A 20931-nucleotide genomic window follows, 5' to 3' on the forward strand; every position below is an offset into this window, starting at 1 on the left:
CGTAAACGTTAAAAGTATGTACTCTTTTGGCTTGAATGATTCTAATATAGTGCGATTTACTTAACTCAATGTTTCTGTACTAACTGCAAGCTATTCTCTTTAAAAATACAGAGTGTGAGAACTTATTGAAAAATATACTTTAATTCAAAGAAGACTGTTACAAAACACATTTTACTGAGCAGAATTTGGCATTTTACGCTTTGGTAGTACTTGTAACGATCAAAATTCAAGTGATTGCAGAAGGTCATGTTTAAAAATAAACAAATCATTTGCAGAAAATTGTAAAATAGCGATAGCAAGATAAGACAACTGAAAACGGATGATTATAAAGGAATATTTTAGTTTAGAGAATAATCGTTATTTGTTCAAAAATGACATAAAATGTAGCTGTGTTCTGTAAAACGAAATTAATAATCTTTTAAAATTGAAAAGATACCGGTATTTGTTTGACTAGCATCAATATTCTCAAGCGTTAATCATATATTATCCATTTCTTACTTGTAAGCTTGGAATTCGTGTCCATACCATCAGCTAAAGATGGCTAGAAAATCGTTCAGATTGATTATAATTTTAGTTTCGCAAAGTATTAAAACAATTTCTATTTACTGTTTCATTTGTAAAAAGTTATATAGAAACATTCTGCAACGTAATTTCTTCATTGATATTAGTATACCTTCATTAAGGTTAAAGATTTTAGCGTTTGATCATTTTGATTACTACGAGGCTTGATAGTAATTCTAGCTGCACTAGTTAAAGGATCGTTTGGATTTAAAACTTTACAGTCGTAATCAAGATGATAGCAGACCCTTTCATTCCAATTCACGGTAAGCGTTCGAATCATCAATTCTTTATCCTCACACAGAAGGCGCCCATTCTTGAATTCGATTTTATAGGAGCCATTTTCTAATATAACATCTTCTAATCCACAAGGCGAAAGGGCAATTCGCCGGTAGGGCTCAGGAATATTTTGCATTATGTTATCGTCATCTACATTTTTACTCAATATTACAATCTTCAGATGAGTGGTTTTTAAATAGGAATCAATCGGCGATAAGTAAGCCACAGCTTTGATTTCCTGCTGATATGAGGGAAATATATGCTTGAATAAAACTGATACTGCTGATTTAATATAGATTAAATAATCCGAAAAATGTTGAATAGGGACATTAATACAATATGTATTCTCAATTTCTTGTATAGATATGGATTGGTAATCTAATTTCTGAATGTTCCAAACTTTATCTTCTTGACTTCGATGGCCTAATTTTAAAGGTAGGTCTTTAATGTTATCCACTTTGAAATACTGACACAATTCGCTAGCGGAAGGAATTGGTAACCGTAACATTACTTCAAATGATTCTTGGTAGCCAAAATGGTATCCATCGGGCTCTAGTCGAATAATGGGTGATAAATAAATTAGATGTTCACCATCATCGACGGGTAGGCCAAAAATGTACGGGGCATCCGTGTAGAAGGTTGTTAATGTTATGGATAAATTATCCTTTAAAGCCTTTTTAGGAACGAATAGACGTAGCTGAGGTATTTCTGGTAAGGTTATGGTATGATTATCAGATATTGTACAAAGTTCAGTTATTTGAGGATAGCCATTTAATGCTATAAAATAGGTTGACATTGTGTTAGAGAATATGCAAGGAAAAATGCTGCAAGTATGAATACGTTTCCATCTGCAGTATTTTGCGATGATATTACCAGTAAAGATTATTCCGCTTACAATCTATCACATTATAATCTCAATAATTGTAAATCTTATACAATATTTCTATGATATCTTGATCCTAGAATGATAATTGTCAAAGTTATACTAATGATTTTACCCGGTATAAATCCTGGAAATATATTTAAGTGACTTTCGTTCTGGTAGTCAATATCAGTTATAGCATTTTCTAGAAAAATAACAATATTTATTAATGAATTTTAAGCTAAATCGAATTTTATTTAGTATTTATTAACTCTTCAATATTCCTATCTCAACTTTACAGTATGCTACCGCTTAATATAGTAGAGTTAAATGTCAAGGATTATGTTTAGTAGATGATTATTCATCAAACGTCTTACAACTTAACTGAAGAAAACTAAAATAAGCATTTATTTCTCTAAGTAATCTAGCTATCCCGATATTATAGTCAGCTCAAATTTATGGATTTGGCTTAAAACAGACTTTCTAGCTCCTCTTGCTCTTCTTGCTTCTCATGCTCCTCTTGTTTCTCCTCTTGCTTTTCTTGCTTCTCTTGTTCCTCTTGTTTCTCTTTGAGTGATTTCTCATTCGTAGAAATAGCTTCTTCACGCTTACCTTCAGCTTGATAGACATTTCTTAGATTGTTATATGACTTTGCGACATCTGGATGGTTGTGACCCAAAACTGATTCTTGAATGTTATAGGATTGCTCGTACATAGAAATAGCTTCTTTATGCTTGCCTTGATCATTATAGACATTTGCAATGTTGTTATATGTATCAGCAGTACTTGGATGATTGTTGCCAAGTTGCGTCAGTTTAATGTTGAGTGACTTGTTATACATTGATAGAGCGTCATCATACTTGCCTTGACGATGATAGACACTTGCAATGTTGTTATATGTTGTAGCAATACTTGGATGATTGTCGCCAAGTTGTGTCAGATTAATGTTGAGTGACTTGTTATACATTGATAGAGCGTCATCATACTTGCATTGATGACAATAGACAATTGCAATGTTGTTATATATATCAGCAATACTTGAATGATTGTCGCCAAGTTGTGTTAGATTAATCTTGAGTGACTTGTTATACATTGATAGAGCGTCATCATACTTGCCTTGATTATCATAGACAATTGCAATGTTGTTATATGTATTAGCAATACTTGGATGATTGTCGCCAAGTTGTGTCAGTTTAATCTTGAGTGACTTGTTATACATTGATAGAGCGTCATCATACTTGCCTTGATCTTTATAGACACTTGCAATGTTGTTATATGTTGTAGCAATACTTGGATGATTGTCGCCAAGTTGTGTCAGATTAATCTTGAGTGACTTGTTATACATTGATAGAGCGTCATCATACTTGCCTTGACGATTATAGACATTTGCAGTGTTGTTATACGTTGTAGCAATACTTGGATGATTGTCGCCAAGTTGTGTCAGTTTAATCTTGAGTGACTTGTTATACATTGATAGAGCGTCATCATACTTGCCTTGATCATCATAGACTTGTCCAATGCTGTCATATAATACAGCAATACTTGGATCGTTATTTTCAAGAATTTTCAGTTTAATCCTTAATGATTTATTGTATTCCTTTAAAGCCTCGTCATGCTTGCCTTGATTCTGGTAGACCAAGCCAATGTTATGATAGGACTTACTGACATCAAGATGTTCACTCCCTAACGATTTTAATTTTATTTGAAGTGATTTGTTGTAATCACTCAAAGCACCCATAAAATCACTTTGAAGTCGTTTACAGTCGCCCTGGATATCGAAACAAGAAGAAATCTTGACCTCTTCTAGTTTCTTAGCTAACTTTTCTGCTTTTTCACTGTATTCATTGGCTTCTATCAATTGATATTTTTGCAGGTAAGATTGAGCCATAGCGAGATAAATAGAATATTCAAGTTGACGACGACTATCACTACTCTCCGCTATCGATTTGATTTGAGTTACAGCTTTTTGAAAATAAAATAATGCAATTGCCTTCGCCATGATATTTCACGCCCTTTTTGCGTATAGATTCAATCTCGTCAAATATCGTAGAATTGCTAGTCTGATTGGCCATATTTTACTTTTCAACAACAATCAAAATATACAATTTGAGAAAAATAGTCACAATTTGTCTACTCGATAGGGTTAACAATTTTGATCGCTGTACAAATGAGTGATAAAATACGTAAAGAGCACACTATCATGGATGCTCGATGCTTTCAAATCAAGATCAGCATTACAAAGTCTATTTCAGTTAGGAACATGCTCTAATTAGCCAAATCGGATACGCCTTTATTTGTTCGCGGTTTTCAATCATTCATCCATTATTCTCTTACAATTCATCAGGATGATGGAGAAGAAATAAATTAAAGTGGGCAGGCATTCTTGTCGATACTTCTTTCTATCCGTTTTTCTAATATATCAATCATCCAAGTCAATCATTATTATAATAATAATTAAAAAACGCATCATTAGCACAACACTAGCATCAAAATGAGTCAAATGTTGAGGCTACATGTAAAATAAGTTAAAGATTAGCATAAACATGAATAAAATAGGAACATGATAATAGCTTCTACGCATACCAATAACGATTGAATTAATAAACTTGCTTAATACAATTTACTGCAGTTGTAAATTGATGTAGAGCTTTATACTCAAGTGGCGTGGATTACTTGTAGCTTTCCGCTATTTACCATTGCTGCCTTATACAGTACTAATCGAGACTATTTCATGACTTATTTTTCACGTCAGACAGTTGATTTAGTCGATTATGCTCATGCTTTGACATTTCTCAGCAGTCAATAAATGTAGTATCATAAAATAAACTGATATGATTATTTTCTACATTACTTCACGATCTAAAAATCCAATTCTATTAAGTTCATACTCAAACTCAAGATATTAATTAATGCTAATTACTATATTCATCATAAAGCAGTATACTATAGCTACAGGTTGCACCTTTGACGATACAGTGTCCATCTTATTTGTCAATATTGTGGAGTAGTATACAATTCGCATTTACTTCGTTAACATTGATTGGATAATAATTTTGCATCATCAAATTGATTGATTGATGAAAACAAAATCAATTGATGACTAATTAAACTAAGGCTAATGTATAAATCACCTGCATAGCGCATGACACTTATGGTACTTACACGAGGATAAACTAGCATTCTATTAAATGTATAAATTTTATGTAAGATATTAAGATAGACTATTTTATTGCAGGTTTAGTTTTAATCTCATATAATGCCATGCATATAAGAGGTGATCTGTATTATTTCAATTTACGATGTAAGTGACTCGCACTCAATTCACCATACAAAATCTAAATAGCACAAATCATACAAGTTAAAGCCGTAGTGTAGATTCACCATTTCATTTAAAATCTGCAGACTTTCAATCCTATATTCAAATATCATAGTTATCACACTGATGTCGAAAACATCAGTAACTGAAATTAAATATGTACAGTATAATGAACACGATGCGATTAAATGTATCATTAAACGAGTATATATTCAGTGACCGACTCGCTAGCTTGATTAATTAATAATATTCAAGTAGCACCCAATTAAAATATCTTTTGTATGGTAATCTACTACTGTAACTGTAAGCTAAATTAATAATATTCATGACTAGAAAGTACAATTGAAATTTTGCAAATGAGAACTGCAATCGTAGATTATAGGCTATAGGAAAAGGGTAATGAAGAAATACTGCGCGTTATGTAATATTAATGGTGTGGTTTTGCAATATAATTGTTTGTATTTTAATTTGCGTATTTTCATTAAGCAATAGCAATTAGCAGTAAGCAATAAGAACATATTCATTGAAACTAATGACAAATAGCGACGAGTATTCAGTGTCGATATATTTTAACATTAATCTACTATATCGCACATTGCCTACCACCGACTTCTTTCACTATACACGCTTAAAGAAATACTCACATAAAGCTAACACCAATTGCATAGCTACTAGTGTCTGCATATGGAAACTTATTTTCCATAATCGTATGGAAAGGGCAGAATTGAATTATCAAGATATATGCATATGCTATGCATATATAGCATGCATATAGTATATTGCGTGAATATAGCATGAGCCCAATGACTTTACTCCGATTAGGATTTATCTTTGCTATTAACTCATAATATATACTGAGCATCGAGCGAGTATATTGTCAACATCAAACTGGAACTTAATTAGTTTAAGTAAATATTCATATATATAGTTCAAGTTTACCATAAACCGTGGCTCTATTGATAAAGAAATAGTTATTATTTTGATAGAGAGATTCTTGAGCCGGCAGAAGTGGAAATAGTTGCCATTTCAGAGAATGACATAAATGTCTTTAGTAGCGAACAGATACTTTATTATAGGGTGTAATTCGCGTAAGAGTGCGGTAGTTACTAGGAAGCAGCGTGCAAGCTGTGATGAAATAATACGAGAACCACTAACACTATAACTATTATAGCTAACGCAAACTGAGGTAGAAATCGGTAGCATTTACAGCTTTGAAGATAGAAAATATACCATACTAGTCTATGAAAATGGAAGAGAATGCAATTTGCCTATTAAAGTACAAACACAAAATCTTAATTTAAATCGGTAGAATTATCTGCAAAATGCTGTATCGTAGGTTGATTTTTGATTATTTTCCATCCAAACAGTATTGACTTAATAGTTGTTTGCAATCGTACTTAAAGTCTTCGATTCATGTATAAGATTTATTCCTTAATGTGGATTGAATATGAATAGTCTAACAGATTTTCATTACCTTCCAACTGAAGCTGAGGAAAACTTGAACAATAACTTGATTTAAGCTTAACTTATTGTAAAGGTAGCTGCGGATAATTATCGATATAACCGAACAGATAATAGTGATTTTTAAGTGCACTTTGTCCTAGTACAACAAATCGCATAATTACTACTTGCTTCTGTTAATACTGTATAATGTACAAGCTGCTAGAGACAATGTAGTAACCACATGGTGGTTAGCAAGATCTTGTCAAATAAACAGACTATTTACAATGGATACGGTATGTCTTCTGTGCAATAAAACTGCTGTTAGGTGAGCACATACTACTATCGGATAAATATTCAATCTATTACATCTTTCATGATATTGTCGCAATCAGTCAATCTTACTATATTTTATATTAGAAACCTTTTTTATTAAATATGATTCAGCTCTAGCATTACTGTAATACGTGTTGTCAACGCTAAATTTATACATTAATGAGCAGTTTTAATCATACTGCCAATGGCAACAAAATCTTACTGAAAAACGTGATACATCGATGATCTAGTATTGGTTAGTGAAGCAGCCATAACAAAATAAAGCATCCTATTCAACATTTGAAAGAAATCCTGTATTTAGTATGAAAGAAATCTATCTAATACAGATACCAAAGTTTATCCCAGATTTATAATTATTGGATTATCATAGGAATATAGTTTCTTATTCATGTACGTATCTCTTGTAATTGTAGAAATGTTTGCATAACACAAAGCAATTGATTACTATGCAACATTGACATTGTCTCAAAATAAGATGAAAAAAACGCAGTATTACTAGATAAAGCCACTTAATCTAGCAAAAGGCAATTTCGAATAGTTTATGTAAATATTGCATATCAACATTTCGTTATTTCTATTTTACACTACGGATTATAAGGTAAAAGTATATAACCGTAAGAGCCAAAATAACTTGAGCAATCGATGCTGCTTGTCACAGCGATATATCTTAAATGAAATTAAAAAATTTTAAAATAGAAGCAAGTGTTATAGTTCATCCTTCAATATAGTAAAATAGCACCGTAAAAGCCATGACTGAAATAAACGATAAGAAAGTAGCTATAGCACACATCATGTCAGTTTATTAACAGACCTGCTGCAGTAAAAAAATAAAATATTCTCATATTGTCAACAATATCGGTAGAACGAATATAGGATTACTGTCGGTAAATTATGGAGAGACATGTTAAATCTTGATTGCTAACACAAGATAACTATCAAATCACGTAATGTTGATCCTTTCAAGAAGCTAATTGTTAGAAGCGGCTGATTCGTTGACTTTTGCTATCCTAAATTGATTTTTCAACTATAAATATTAATACCATCTTTCAGGTGTGCCAATAAGCCCACTTCGTTGAGGATTCGTAAACTTATACGTAATAATATAAAATACAAGCGGTAGAGGAATTAATCCTAACAGCACTTGAGCTGCAATAGGTGGGTTTTTTAGTCCATTGGTTGCAGCAGCAATGCCTATGGCAAGAGCCAGCCAGTGTACCACAGTTATGATGGTTAATCGCTTACTTTTGATAACATCCAGAAAAGACTAGAAACAATGGCAATAAATTAAACAAGATCTGTTATAATCTTATGAACGATTACCTATCGATATAGTATAATTAAATTATTTTGGATATTTCATTTTACAATCAGAGAAACGATCATCCTTTTACTGCGTCCATGCTATTTAAGGTTACTAATGGTACGCTATGTTATTTTAATTCTGTTTTAAATGATTTCTACTTTCTCGATACTTACGCTGACGTTATTGCCGGCTAAGGTATAAGCAGTTGTAAGCGTTGCTGTTACTATTACAATGTATGGAAAACCAAAATCTAGGATATCAATGATAGTTTCATTAGCAACGTTGATAAGACAGTAGAAAACGCATAGACGTTCCATACACCAATCCCCGAAGCAATTGACTTACAAAGTACTCCACCTAGAACGGCTTGTGTAACGATTAAGAGAGGAAAAAAATACAGTGCAGCATAGATAGACTTTTTCATGCCCAAAATATTGAATTTTGAGGCAATCATTGTTCTAGCAACGGCCATCAAGATTAAAGCGATGAAATAATATTTTAGTACGATACTATACCTATAAGTGTGAACACAAAAGCCATTCAAGATGAAATCAGTTAATGTGTACAATTCATTGGATGGGGATACAAGATGATCATTAAAATTGACTGGTGTTAAGCTCAGGCTATTCACAGCCAATATATCTATATTGACAGATTATATTATATGTCTACTTACAATGGACAAACAGCTTCAGCTGCACAATGAATGGTAATTTTGTAATCGATTGTGGGATTATAAAATATTGTGTACCAGTCTGATAATTCTTTAACGCCACAACCTTCTAATGTTAAGCTACCTATATTCCATAGCGAGAAGGAATGCGCTAGTCAGTCTCAAACGCCAACGCGTGAAATAGTTCTAGCTTGTATCAATTGATCTTAGCTGATTAAACCTATCTCACTTTTGAGCAAATGTACCTTTGCACGTAATCTGCTAATGTTTCTACAGATTGCTTAAAGCTAATAAGATTTATTCGTTCCAGAATTATATCAGAATAATACAGTAAAATAATAACTTTATCATCCTTTAATTACATTAGCAGTGTAAAACTCGCCTATTGTATCATTTACAAAAAATAGTTAATTTATATGCAATTTTACCTATAGGTCGAGATGTTAGAATGGATATTATTGCAGATACGATCGCTTCAAAGATCGCAGATCCATGCCATATTGCGAGCCGTTTGCTTTAATGTGCGTAAAAGTGATCGAGAAAGTTAATTAAAAGCATAAACATTGATTAAATTGACAATCTAGTGTATTATATTATGGCTGCTTTATGTCAACAGTTACAACATCATGACTTCGAAACGAGTCATAACTCCTTTTAGTAATATTAATCATCTATTGAAGAAAAAGAATTAGAAAGCGCCCACATTGATTAACAGCATGGTTTCAAACTACAAAGACATAAACTGCTACTTTATGGAATCGTTAGATATACGTAAAGATATAGCAACTTCATCATTGCTAACTGGTTTACCATCACCCACATTATTCACAGAATTGACAATCTAGTGTATTAGATGATGTTTTTTCATGCCTATGGCCACAACAACAATATGGCCTCGATTTAAGTAACAACTACTTCAAGTGAAATCAATCTTCCATTATATCATTAGAGAAAAGAATTCTTGCTTTGCTTACCTATCAGTACGAACGTAATGATCGATAAAAAAAAAGTGCAACACCAAGGAAAAGGAACTCATAAATAGTAAGAAGAGCCAGTCATAGACGATTAAGGGAAGAGCACAAGGTTGGCAAATACCCGAGGCATTGGGTCGGAATCCGCAAAGGCAAGGCTACAATATCAACAATAAGTTGACATTTATTGAATCAATAAGTGAATAGTATCTAATTGATTTATTGTCATGGACGTAATTGATGTCCACAAACTACATTATTGATGATGGAAATAATAAAGTATCGATCTATGTAGTGCATTCCAATCAAGACAGTGAAGAAAAGGAATCATTATAACTAACTCAAGCAATGCAATGATCTTTTAAATTGAACGCAAGAAACTACATAACAAAATAAAGAGTTGACGATCGATATCATTGCCGATTAAACTTGTCAATTTTCGCCCAAGGATGAGAAGGATTTATGCACTTCTTGATGTTACTACTGTCCAACTTTGTTCAAGATCAATAACCAATCTCACGATTATGTCAATCATGAATCGACTGATCATTTTTAACCATTCTTCTCCTAGGCAAAGTCATATTCGATAAGACTGTTTGAAATCATTTTCCATTTTGATTATTACTTACTCCACATGCCGTTAACTGGCCGTTTTCTAATACAGTTCTACCACAGTATTTTCCAGTACAAGCATCCAGGGCATCCGCTAACAAATACAAATAAAAGAAAGTATTTTCTTCCATTCTACTTATCGAAACATTCTTAATCTTAATCAAACAACGATATTCTTAATTGGTCAATGCTATTTGAATAAAGGTCAACATGGAATTATTTTGTCTAATATTGTCTAGCAGCATTTCTGTTTTTATTTCTTAATCAGTTGTTTATGCTTGAAGAACTCATAATGAGTGAAAAAAGAAATGATATCGATGTAAAGGTGATCGCAGTCAGAATTGGGTAGTAGAGTGTAGAACTAATTCAACGATCGATCCGTTGCATGGAAATAATTCCACAATTGTTTATTGCATAGAAATAACTCAACGATCGCTCCGTTGTATAGAAATAGTTCCGCGATCTACTTATTGCTTACAAATAATTCATCCGTTGATCGGTTGTACTGAAATAGTTTCAAGATTGATTAATTACATGGGAATAACACCACGATCGATCTATTGCAAGGGCAATCAATCGATCTAGTAGAAATAATTCTACAGTCCAACTATTTCATATCCATCAATGCCACTGTCAATATAAACAATTCAATATGATCCAATACAAAGAAATCCTAATTCAAAAGATCGATTAAGGCTATGGATGAAGATTCCTGGCAAAGAGTGTTGCCATTTTACCGAGATTTGGTGTAGACAAATTTTCAATTTCCGACGGTACATCTACTGGAAAATCGTTCAATTACCGATCATGAAGGATAATACCGGCAACGAATCGTCTCAATAACTTTATGTTTTGATTCATCAGCCCCTGATGACAGTTTTACTGCATCGTTTTTCAACGACTAAAATCATATCCAGTGAATATTTCTACCCATGCATACTGTACTCTACCCTAAATAATGTTGAAGACTGTAAAGTAAACGTTAACGATATCGCTAAAGGATGGATAAAGATATCAAATGGACGTTTAAAAGATAGCCTGAGGAAAGCTTCTTCGATCAAGAGGTTGAATGAATGACAAATGATCAATAATATATATACAACTAATAGGAAATCAATTTGTAATCAATGTTATCGTGTAGAAGAAATGCATTCAATTCGCTAGAACAGACCGATGCACTCGCTAATGCCCTTTTCTTCCCCGATATCCGTGATGGAGACTGGTCTTTTGAAACAGAGCTACTTTATTACCTAAAGATAGAATAGAAAAACTCACGCAATGGAAATGGATTGAATGACTCAAGAGTATGGGGATTGATTTTCAAGAGTTTGTTACTCTGTAGAAAGCCTTAGCATGAGTTTATACATTTTAGAGTTCATGTTAAGCCCGAAAATGTGTCAAGTACATCATTTCAGAATGGCTACTAATTCTCATTCATTTATTTAAATTGTCATTAGTCGATGAGCACTATTTGCTTTAATATAGTGATTGATAGCCTGGTTCCATCATGGCAGTATTACGATTAAATTTTGATGTATCTTGTCTAATATGAGATCGATGGTACTACAAGAGATCATTTTAAATTGTCTAACAGTAGTATTTTCTGCATTCCAATTGCCTATGAGTAAACTATCCATGTTGATGAAATGACTGGCCAACACCATACCGATATACAATTTCACTCCGCAATGTAAATTATCGATATTCATTTTTAAGCATTTCTTCGAACTACAGTAGAAAAGATTTAAGCCAGTCAAAGAGTAAGGTGTTCTGGGGAAGGGATAAATTTAGTCAAGGTGATCCTCTTGAGAAGGATGTTGAGCAATGAATCTTTCCCAATCATTTCTAGCTAGAAAAGATGTAAGTTACTTCAACAGCAACGATTGCTAGATCAAGGAATAGATCGAATTTAGGAATTCTTTTAAGAAAGATGTCTGGCAATGAATTCTTCCCAATCCACTTTAGCTAGAGAAGAGAGCTAATTCAAAAGTAATGGTATGTCCAATCATGGAATAGATCGAGTTTAGGTAATCGTTTTGAGAAGGATGTCGAGCAATGAATTCTTCCCAATCCTGTCATACTAGAATAGACTTGAGCTTCTTCAACAGCATGGTCGTCTAATTTAGGAATAGATCTATTGAAAGCAATCAGTTTGAGAAGGATGCCGAGCAAAGAATTCTTCTAACTATTTCCTACTAGAAACGACTTGAGCCAGTTAAACAGTAAGGTATTCTCGTAAATGGATAGATGTAGTCAAAGTGATCCTCTTAAGAAGGATATCGAGCAAGGAACTCTTTCAATTATTTCTCACTAGAAAAGACTTGAGTCAGTCAAACAGGAAGATAGTCTAATCAAGGAATAGATTTACTGTAAGGAATCATGTTACGAAGGATGTAGAGTCGTGCATTCTTCCCATCGTTTATAACACAAAAAGACTCTTGACAGCCAATTAGTAAGAGAGCCAAATCAGGAAGGGAAGGATCTACTGAAAGTCATCATTTGGATACGCTCATTCTTATCATTAAAATCCAAATTACGCGTAGTCCAAGTACGATATTCACAACATTTCTACAGCGTTCAATCCATGGAAATGGAGTATCTTATCAATTAATCATGTCATCTGTGTTTTAATAAGTAAGCAAGAGATCTATAGACAGAGATCGCTATAATCTCTTTCATCATGAATCATGTTGAACATCATGTTGCGGTGGTGGACTAAGGATCATTTTAGACTTCAATCCTTCCACCGATTTCGATCGATGTCTAGACATCATTTGCGTAAACTATCAATGGAGACAATGTTAGTATAGCTATGAAGAAAGGCCTTATGACAGTGTCTAGGAAATGATTTGAAGGCGTAGGATAAGATCCATTTTAGACGAAATGGTCAACATGGAGAAAATGTCGATATCAAGTCGTAAGCGTTCAGAGCGAATGGGTGATCATGGACCAATGGTACGTCGATCGCTATTTCACTTTCCGTCAAGCTAGCAATATTATGGCAGCAATGATTTGAAGGCGTAGGATAAGATCCATTTTGGACGAAATGGTCAACATGGAGAAAATGTCGATATCAAGTCGTAAGCGTTCAGAGCGAATGGGTGATCATGGACCGGCGGTACGTCGATCGCCATTTCACTTTCCGTCAAGCTAGCAATATTATGGCAGAAATGAGAACAATCTGAGCATTCGGGTTATAGCGTAACTATCTCATTCTCCTCATCGCCTCTTTGAAATGAGAAAATGAATGCCCGATTGGCAAGCCGCTGTTGCCATGATGAGTTGTTGAAGGATCGTGGGTAGACGATGGATCATCTCATGAACACAAATTGAAGGCCCATGGCAAATCATTTTCATTCATCTTTTACTAAGCAAACTGCGAACCATTCGCACATTCTTTGTGGAAAAGAATGTAGTAGAAAGGAGGATTATTGACTACTTGTTGTTATTAGATCAACCATGATATCGCCATCGACAAGGTTGATGGATCTTGTCGAGCAAAATGAGTCCAGGTGAACCATGAAAATAGACAGCCAAGTAAGGCCCATGTTCTACTATTAACGACAACAATTTAAACTGTAAGGATTATGATGATACAATTTTCCATCATTCTATTATCCATGATGAGTCTCATTTAGACTGTCTTTGAACCCTCTTGGTGATCCACACACCTAAAAGAGATCGTCCATGAATCGCCATGATGTTGATCGATGATGTCCAGGGAAACTATTCAATCTGGATCATGGATAGAGACAGTCGTGATTCTCCGTGGATTATAAGAGTTTAAACGACATGGATAATCAGTGCAACACCTCTACTGTAGTCTATCATCCCTAACTAGTTCAACTGTTACTGTCTTTTAAGTCTCTTCGTCATCCACTCTTACAAGATCTTCCATCCTATCGCTATCAACAGGCCAAATAGTCAACCTGAATCTCAACATCGACAGCCATGTTTCCCCTTCCTATTCCACTCGATACCACTTACCTTGTGTAAGAAATGAGAGTAGAAAGCCAACCAACGCTACGGCTATCATGTTGAATCCCAGCAGATGTCTGGAGCTCATTTCTTTCCACTTAATTACGCTTTAACGTGCATCCAAGGTGGATTTTATTGGCACCATCTTGATCATCTACAACGCCGATCGGAATGAGCCTGGACGGGATTCTTGTCGCTAGGTGATAGCCAACCACTATGGCTATCCTATGTATCATACATCGCTCGTATCCCTGTCATTCTCCTATAGTTTTTGTCTCTCTCTTTCAATGGACAGGTGTAGAGGTCTTTAGGCCAAATCCTTCTTTCGCTGATTGGATTATACAATGACTATGGATATTTCCCTACTGAACGGAATAGGAGAGTATGATGGTAGTCAAGGTACTGAAACAGTCCAAATCTAGTCGAGGATCACACCGAGGCAAGACTCCATATCTACACGGACAGTATGCCCGTGCTAGGATAAATTAGCGGGTACGCTATAAATGGTCGTCAGCGCGTTCGTTGACAATATGCAATGAAAGAAAGTAGACTAGTTACTGAGCCACATCGGATCAAATAGTCCATTAAAATGACTGGCAAGAGCATTAGATCATGCCAACTACTCAAATTAAGGAGAAGATGGCTCTCTAGCAATGCGAGGATGGATCTCTATCCTTCTTCCCAATAGGAATGGTGGCAATTGCTCATTTTGAAGGACTCATTAAGCTGTATGCGATCATGAACAGGGCTTATTAAGCTGTATGTGCCTATGAGCCGCTCTCATTAAGCTGTATGCCACCATGAGTAAGGCTTATTAAGTTATATGCGACCATGAGCAGGGCTCATTAAGCTGTATGCCACCATGAGCAAGGCTTATCAAGCTATATGCGACCATGAGCAGGGCTCATTAAGCTGTATGCGATCATGAACAGGGCTTATTAAGCTGTATGTGCCTATGAGCAGCTCTCATTAAGCTGTATGCCACCATGAGTAAGGCTTATTAAGTTATATGCGACCATGAGCAGGGCTCATTAAGCTGTATGCCACCATGAGCAAGGCTTATCAAGCTATATGCGACCATGAGCAGGGCTCATTAAGCTGTATGCGACCATGAGCAAGGCTTATTAAACTATATGCGACCATGAGCAGGGCCATGAAGCTGTATGCCACCATGAGTAAGGCTTATTAAGCTATATGCGACTTTGAGCAAGGCTCATTAAGCTGAATACCACCATGAGCAAGGCTTATTATACTATATGCGACCATGAGCAGGGCTCATCAAGCTGTATGCGACCATGAGCAAGGCTTATCAAACTATATGTGACCATGAGCAGGGCCATGAAGCTGTATGCCATCATGAGCAAGGCTTATTAAGCTATATGCGATCATGAGTAGGGCTCATTAAGCCGTATGCCACCATGAGTATGGCTTATTAAGCTATATGCGTCTATGAGCACGGCTGATTAAGCTGAATATCACCATGAGCAAGGCTTATTATACTATATGCGACCATGAGCAAGGTTTATTATACAGTACTATATGCGACCATGAGCAAGGCTTATTAAACTATATGCGATCACGAGTAGGACTCATTAAGCTGTATACGACCATGAGCAAGGCTTTCTTAAACTATATACGAGCATAAGCAGGGCTCATTAAGCTGTATGCGACCATGAACAAGGCTTATTAAACTATATGCGACCATGAGCAAGGCTTATTAAACTATATGCGATCACGAGTAGGACTCATTAAGCTGTATACGACCATGAGCAAGGCTTTCTTAAACTATATACGAGCATGAGCAGGGCTCATTAAGCTGTATGCGACCATGAACAACGCTTATTAAACTATATGCGACCATGAGCAGGGCCATGAAGCTGTATGCGACCATGAGCAAGGCTTATTAAACTATATGCGACCATGAGCAGGGCCATGAAGCTGTATGCCACCATGAGCAAGGCTTATTAAGCTATAAGCGATCATGAGTAGGGCTCATTAAGCCGTATACCACCATGAGTAATGCTTATCAAGCTATATGCGACTATGAGCACGGCTCATTAAGCTGCATACAACCATGAGCAAGGCTTATTATACTATATGTGACCATGAGCAGGGCTCATTAAGCTGTATGCGACCATGAGCAAGGCTTTATTAAACTATATACGAGCATGAGCAGGGCTCATTAAGCTGTATGCGACCATGAGCAAGGCTTATTAAACTATATGCGACCATGGGCAGGACTCATTAAGCTATTTGCCACCATGAGCAAGGCTTATTAAGCTATTTGCGACCATGAACAAGGCTTATTAAACTATATTGTATGCGACCATGAGCGGGACTCATTAAGCTGTATGCCACTATGAGTAACATTTACTAAACTATATGCGACCTCGAACAGGACTCATTAAGCTGTATACCATCATGAGCAGTGGCTTATTAAGCTGTCTAAGCAGAGTTGATTAAGAGCTATATGCGAGCATGAGAAGAGAGCTGGTCGATCAGTCCGAGAGTCCATTGCAGCTTGCACATGCTTAAGTCCAGCTTCAATTGATTTTACAACGTATAGCCATCAAAATGGAGTGTGCTTATGATCATAATGATGGGTGGTTTTTACACGGTAGTGCAATAAAGTGTCTACAAATTACTACGGTTACTTTCTTCCATCATACACATGCTTAATCAAGAATGGTTAATGTTAAATCTATCTTGCAAATATGTTGTCAATCCTTACCCCTAACAGGCCTAAGAAGTTGCTTTCTCAGTACTTTACTTTGCGTGATATAGGATCAAAGACGATATCGGTTTGTTGGAGAAAGCCAAATGATAATAATTACTATATGACATTGATGCAAAGATTTGGTGTTTTATAATATTATTTTAATCTAGACAAGATCATCATTATCACTTGCGATTACAAATGCCTCAATATCTGTATAAAGACGAATATACTCGCACGTTATGGTACAAAATGTGAACGTTACTTATTTTTCTGCCGGGCTACCTTTGAGGTCTCTTTTTGTGGAAATAAAATGACGTCCAGCTTGTGATGGACTGTGAGCAAACATGATCACGAGTATAGCAGTACAAAAAAAAAACTGAACCAATTTTAGCCTTTGATCACTACGGCCCTCACTCAATACGATTGACATATTGGAAAGTATACTAATCCATCGTATGATACAATGCACTAAAACATCGTGTTGATGGAATACCAAAAACCATTTCAATAATCATTTCCTGTCATTCAGCATACAAAGTACATCACTCCTGTTCAAGTATTCTATTGCCATTTCTAAACGTTTCATGGTCACATTGACCTCCTATTTATTAAGCCAAACGCGAAGGAAAATGGATGTATCAATCAAACGCTGCTCTACGTTCGCTTACAATACTCATCGTAACAATTCTAGGATCTCATTTTAATGCCAATCGAGTCCACTCAGCACCAGTTGTAATGGCAATATCCCCAAAATAATAAGTTCCGTCTATTCAAAAATAACTCTACCATTACTCAATAAAGTACAGTAAGTCTAATTTGTAAAGACAGTGATAATTATCTCAGTCATACGTAAAATGCAATCGCAAGATAGTAGTAGAACTGTCAAAGTTACAAGTTTTGAGCTCGTCGTGTTTATCAAGATTAAATGCTGAGCATCAATCTAGAGATAGAGTGATGCTTTCATAAACTGTTATATCCTGATTAGTTTAGAAAGATTTCAAAGTGTAGGTGTACAGTATTAGTGACATCATTTTCCCCATTATTTTCACAACGGAACAGCGATGTAAATTACAAATGCGATACGAAATAGAAAATTGGATGGTATGTTACTTCGTCAGATTCTATTCCATCTTATTGATGATGCTGCACACTCTAAACAGAAATGCATATCCATTTAATTCATTGAATCGCTTCCATCCTGTTGAAATCGTGTCATCAGCCATGATCGCAACAGCTTTGTTATTCATGGCGTTGGCTAGATTCGAACTATTCAATTCTGAATTATTGCTTGACATAAGCATTTGTCAGGTTTATGGAAGAAAATTCAATTTCATAGCTATGACAGCCATGTTGGATTTATTGCTGTATCTTTTCGAGCCCATTATTGTATTGATCGAATTCAAATGATATTAATGACAGGCGTTTTCCATTTTGCACTTTTTTATTATTTTTCCATTACAGAATAAAAATGATCTCCTAACAGCAACGTTTGATTGATTTTCCAATTCGTTTGTACAAGATTACCTAACCCGGGAAATGTTGCGATGATTGGCTTCGAATCAAGCCTATCCTACGCGTTTATTGGCAAAAGAATATACTCGACTGTAAAAATGGAAGAGAAGTAACCGGTGAACCATTCGTTGATCGAAATATTGACTGACTGGACTACCTACATAGGGTACTCTATTTCGAAAAAGCTCGTGGAAGGGATGATCGGTCCAACTGTTTGCCATACCCATACCATTGCCTGTAATGAACATGGCATGGGCAAACAAGAACTAGTTTCCACGAATAGGATTGATCCAAAGTCTGTCTGACATGAGATCAGGCGGTGCCTCCGTCTTCATGCGTCTCTATTCTACTGTATGCTACAGTCCAAGCGAGGTTTGCCGAAGAATCTCTCCGGCAGATTGAACCTTGATTTGGACATGGACTACAAGCAAAAGTAGTCGATGCTTTGGACTAGCAAGACTACTCTGATGATTCATGGCGATATAGCAAGTTGTGTTGAAGAAGAGTAGAATAAAATGGATCATAATCCCAGGCTTGAGGCATTGCAAGAAATGGCTCAGGCAGAGTGGACAATACTGCACATTGGATGCTGCTGACGTCGACTTGTAAAGTCGACAGTGTACGGTAGAATTGCAACATGACGGGAATGTGTATACAGTATATACTGTACATTACTGCCGTTTCAGCATACTAAAATAGAATTGCAAAAATGCCGAAGTCTAGTAAAGTGTACTGTACAAGTGGACATGTACGCTTATGGCCAATCAAAGAGTAACAACCGAAATTGAAGATGCAAACTGCTGTTGTAAAAGCTGTTAAAACATGAAAATAGAGCTCATCTTGTTTACTATACTGCACGATATTAGTACACCTTCTGCTTTGGCCTTGTTGGCTAACTTGTGTTTGCAGTTTGTCGACGTGACGCGTGTGAAAGAGACTATTGTCGACAGTAGACTGTGTACAGTCTACACTCCAGTGCTGTGTACAGTACTGTACTGTCAGGGAGTCAAGGTTGGGCTTGCATTCAGAGTACAGTACATTGTACTGTAACCCAAGCCTATTGCGCTCAAAATGGACTAGACAATGCCAATGTTGAGTCATAGCACTCAGTCTGTACTGTACTGTACACAGCGATTCAGTATTACAGTACAGTACTGTACTCACTGTACTGTAGTCAGTAGAGTGAAGTGTTTTTTCCGTCACTCTGAGTCACACTGAGTCAAGCTTAATCGAGGTACATTCATGTACAATTACAAGAAGTGGCAGGCTACCGGCAACATTTGTCGTCGACCAACAACTGGCCGCAAAAGTCTGATGGCTGATCGCGTGCCAATTGTTAAAGATCTTATTGAAAGATACCCTGATCGTAGTGTAATTGAACCTTAATTTTTTGTTAAATTAAGAACTTTGTTTGGTTACTACTGTACAGTGTACATTTTACTTACAACATATTTGTACATCTTCTTTTAAATTTGAGCATGTTGAACTCAATTTTTACTATTGGCATGAAGGATATTATAGCAACTGGCGATACGAGAAACCTTTAAAGTTTCATTCAAAGCTCCCAAATTTGGCGAATAATATGCGCCATTTAGTTACATTTGCGCACTTTTTACAATTTAGGACAGACTCTCTTCAAATGCATTACGTCATTACTGCCTACTGTAGAAGGGAACAGTATTGTAATTCTTGCTTTATATGTACTGTAGATCATTCATAAATGGGGATATAACGGTCAGTGATACTTTCATCATTTATGGACTTAAGAGCAAGTTTAACTTTCTAACTTTACCAGATTCAGATATTTCAGAATCTCTCCATCAACCTCATATATCATTCTATTATAGCTTTACTGTATTTTTAAAGAAAAATATGGCCCGAAAGTGACAAAATGTTATGAAACAGCCTGTACAGTACAGAAGACTGAGTATATTACTGTAGTCACAGCATACAGTACAGTACTGTAGAGTGAAGTGTTTTTTCCTTCACCGTACAGTATGAGTCACACTGAATCAAGCTTGGGCTTGCAGTCAGAGTACAGTAGACTGAGTACATTACTGTAGTCACCGCATACAGTAGAGTGAAGTGTTTTTTCCTTCACTCTACAGTATGAGTCAAGCTTGAGCTTGCAGTCAGAGTACAGTAGACTGAGTACATTACTGTAGTAGTCACAGCATACTGTACAGTAGAGTGAAGTGTTTTTTTTGTCACTCTATGAGTCACACTGAGTCAAGCTTGGGCTTGCAGTCAGAGTACAGTAGACTGAGTACATTACTGTAGTCACAGCATACAGTAGAGTGAAGTGTTTTTTTCTTCACTCTACAGTATGAGTCACACTGAGTCAAGCTTGAGCTTGCAGTCAGAGTACAGTA

At 35.7% G+C, this 20931-nt stretch overlaps 3 protein-coding genes across 3 annotated transcripts in view; all 3 read right to left on the reverse strand.

Annotated features, from left to right (window-relative positions):
• The window catches only part of TRIADDRAFT_52770 (uncharacterized protein), a gene marked incomplete at both ends in the record, with an annotated part of 3967 nt that extends 2334 nt beyond the window's left edge, over positions 1-1633 (reverse strand). Inside the window, 2 exons of the mRNA XM_002109055.1 lie at positions 499-541; positions 674-1633. Of these exons, the coding sequence (XP_002109091.1) occupies positions 499-541; positions 674-1633 (1003 nt within the window). The remainder of the gene's footprint in view (positions 1-498; positions 542-673) is intronic.
• Positions 1634-2168: 535 nt separating this feature from the next.
• Positions 2169-3698, reverse strand: TRIADDRAFT_52771 (uncharacterized protein; the record flags this gene model as incomplete). The annotated part of the gene is made up of 1 exon (XM_002109056.1): positions 2169-3698. The coding sequence occupies one exon, from the start codon at positions 3696-3698 to the stop codon at positions 2169-2171; it is 1530 nt and encodes a 509-aa protein (XP_002109092.1).
• A 4126-nt stretch (positions 3699-7824) lies between these two features.
• On the reverse strand, positions 7825-10481 carry TRIADDRAFT_52772 (uncharacterized protein; the record flags this gene model as incomplete). Its single annotated transcript, XM_002109057.1, has 7 exons — positions 7825-8055; positions 8268-8344; positions 8440-8609; positions 8771-8891; positions 9196-9281; positions 9742-9896; positions 10368-10481. The coding sequence occupies 7 exons, from the start codon at positions 10479-10481 to the stop codon at positions 7825-7827; spliced, it is 954 nt and encodes a 317-aa protein (XP_002109093.1).
• Positions 10482-20931: the final 10450 nt, after the last annotated feature.

This window comes from Trichoplax adhaerens, genomic scaffold, assembly GCF_000150275.1.
Source record: "Trichoplax adhaerens TRIADscaffold_1 genomic scaffold, whole genome shotgun sequence".
In the NCBI taxonomy this organism is placed as follows: Eukaryota; Metazoa; Placozoa; class Uniplacotomia; order Trichoplacea; family Trichoplacidae; genus Trichoplax; species Trichoplax adhaerens.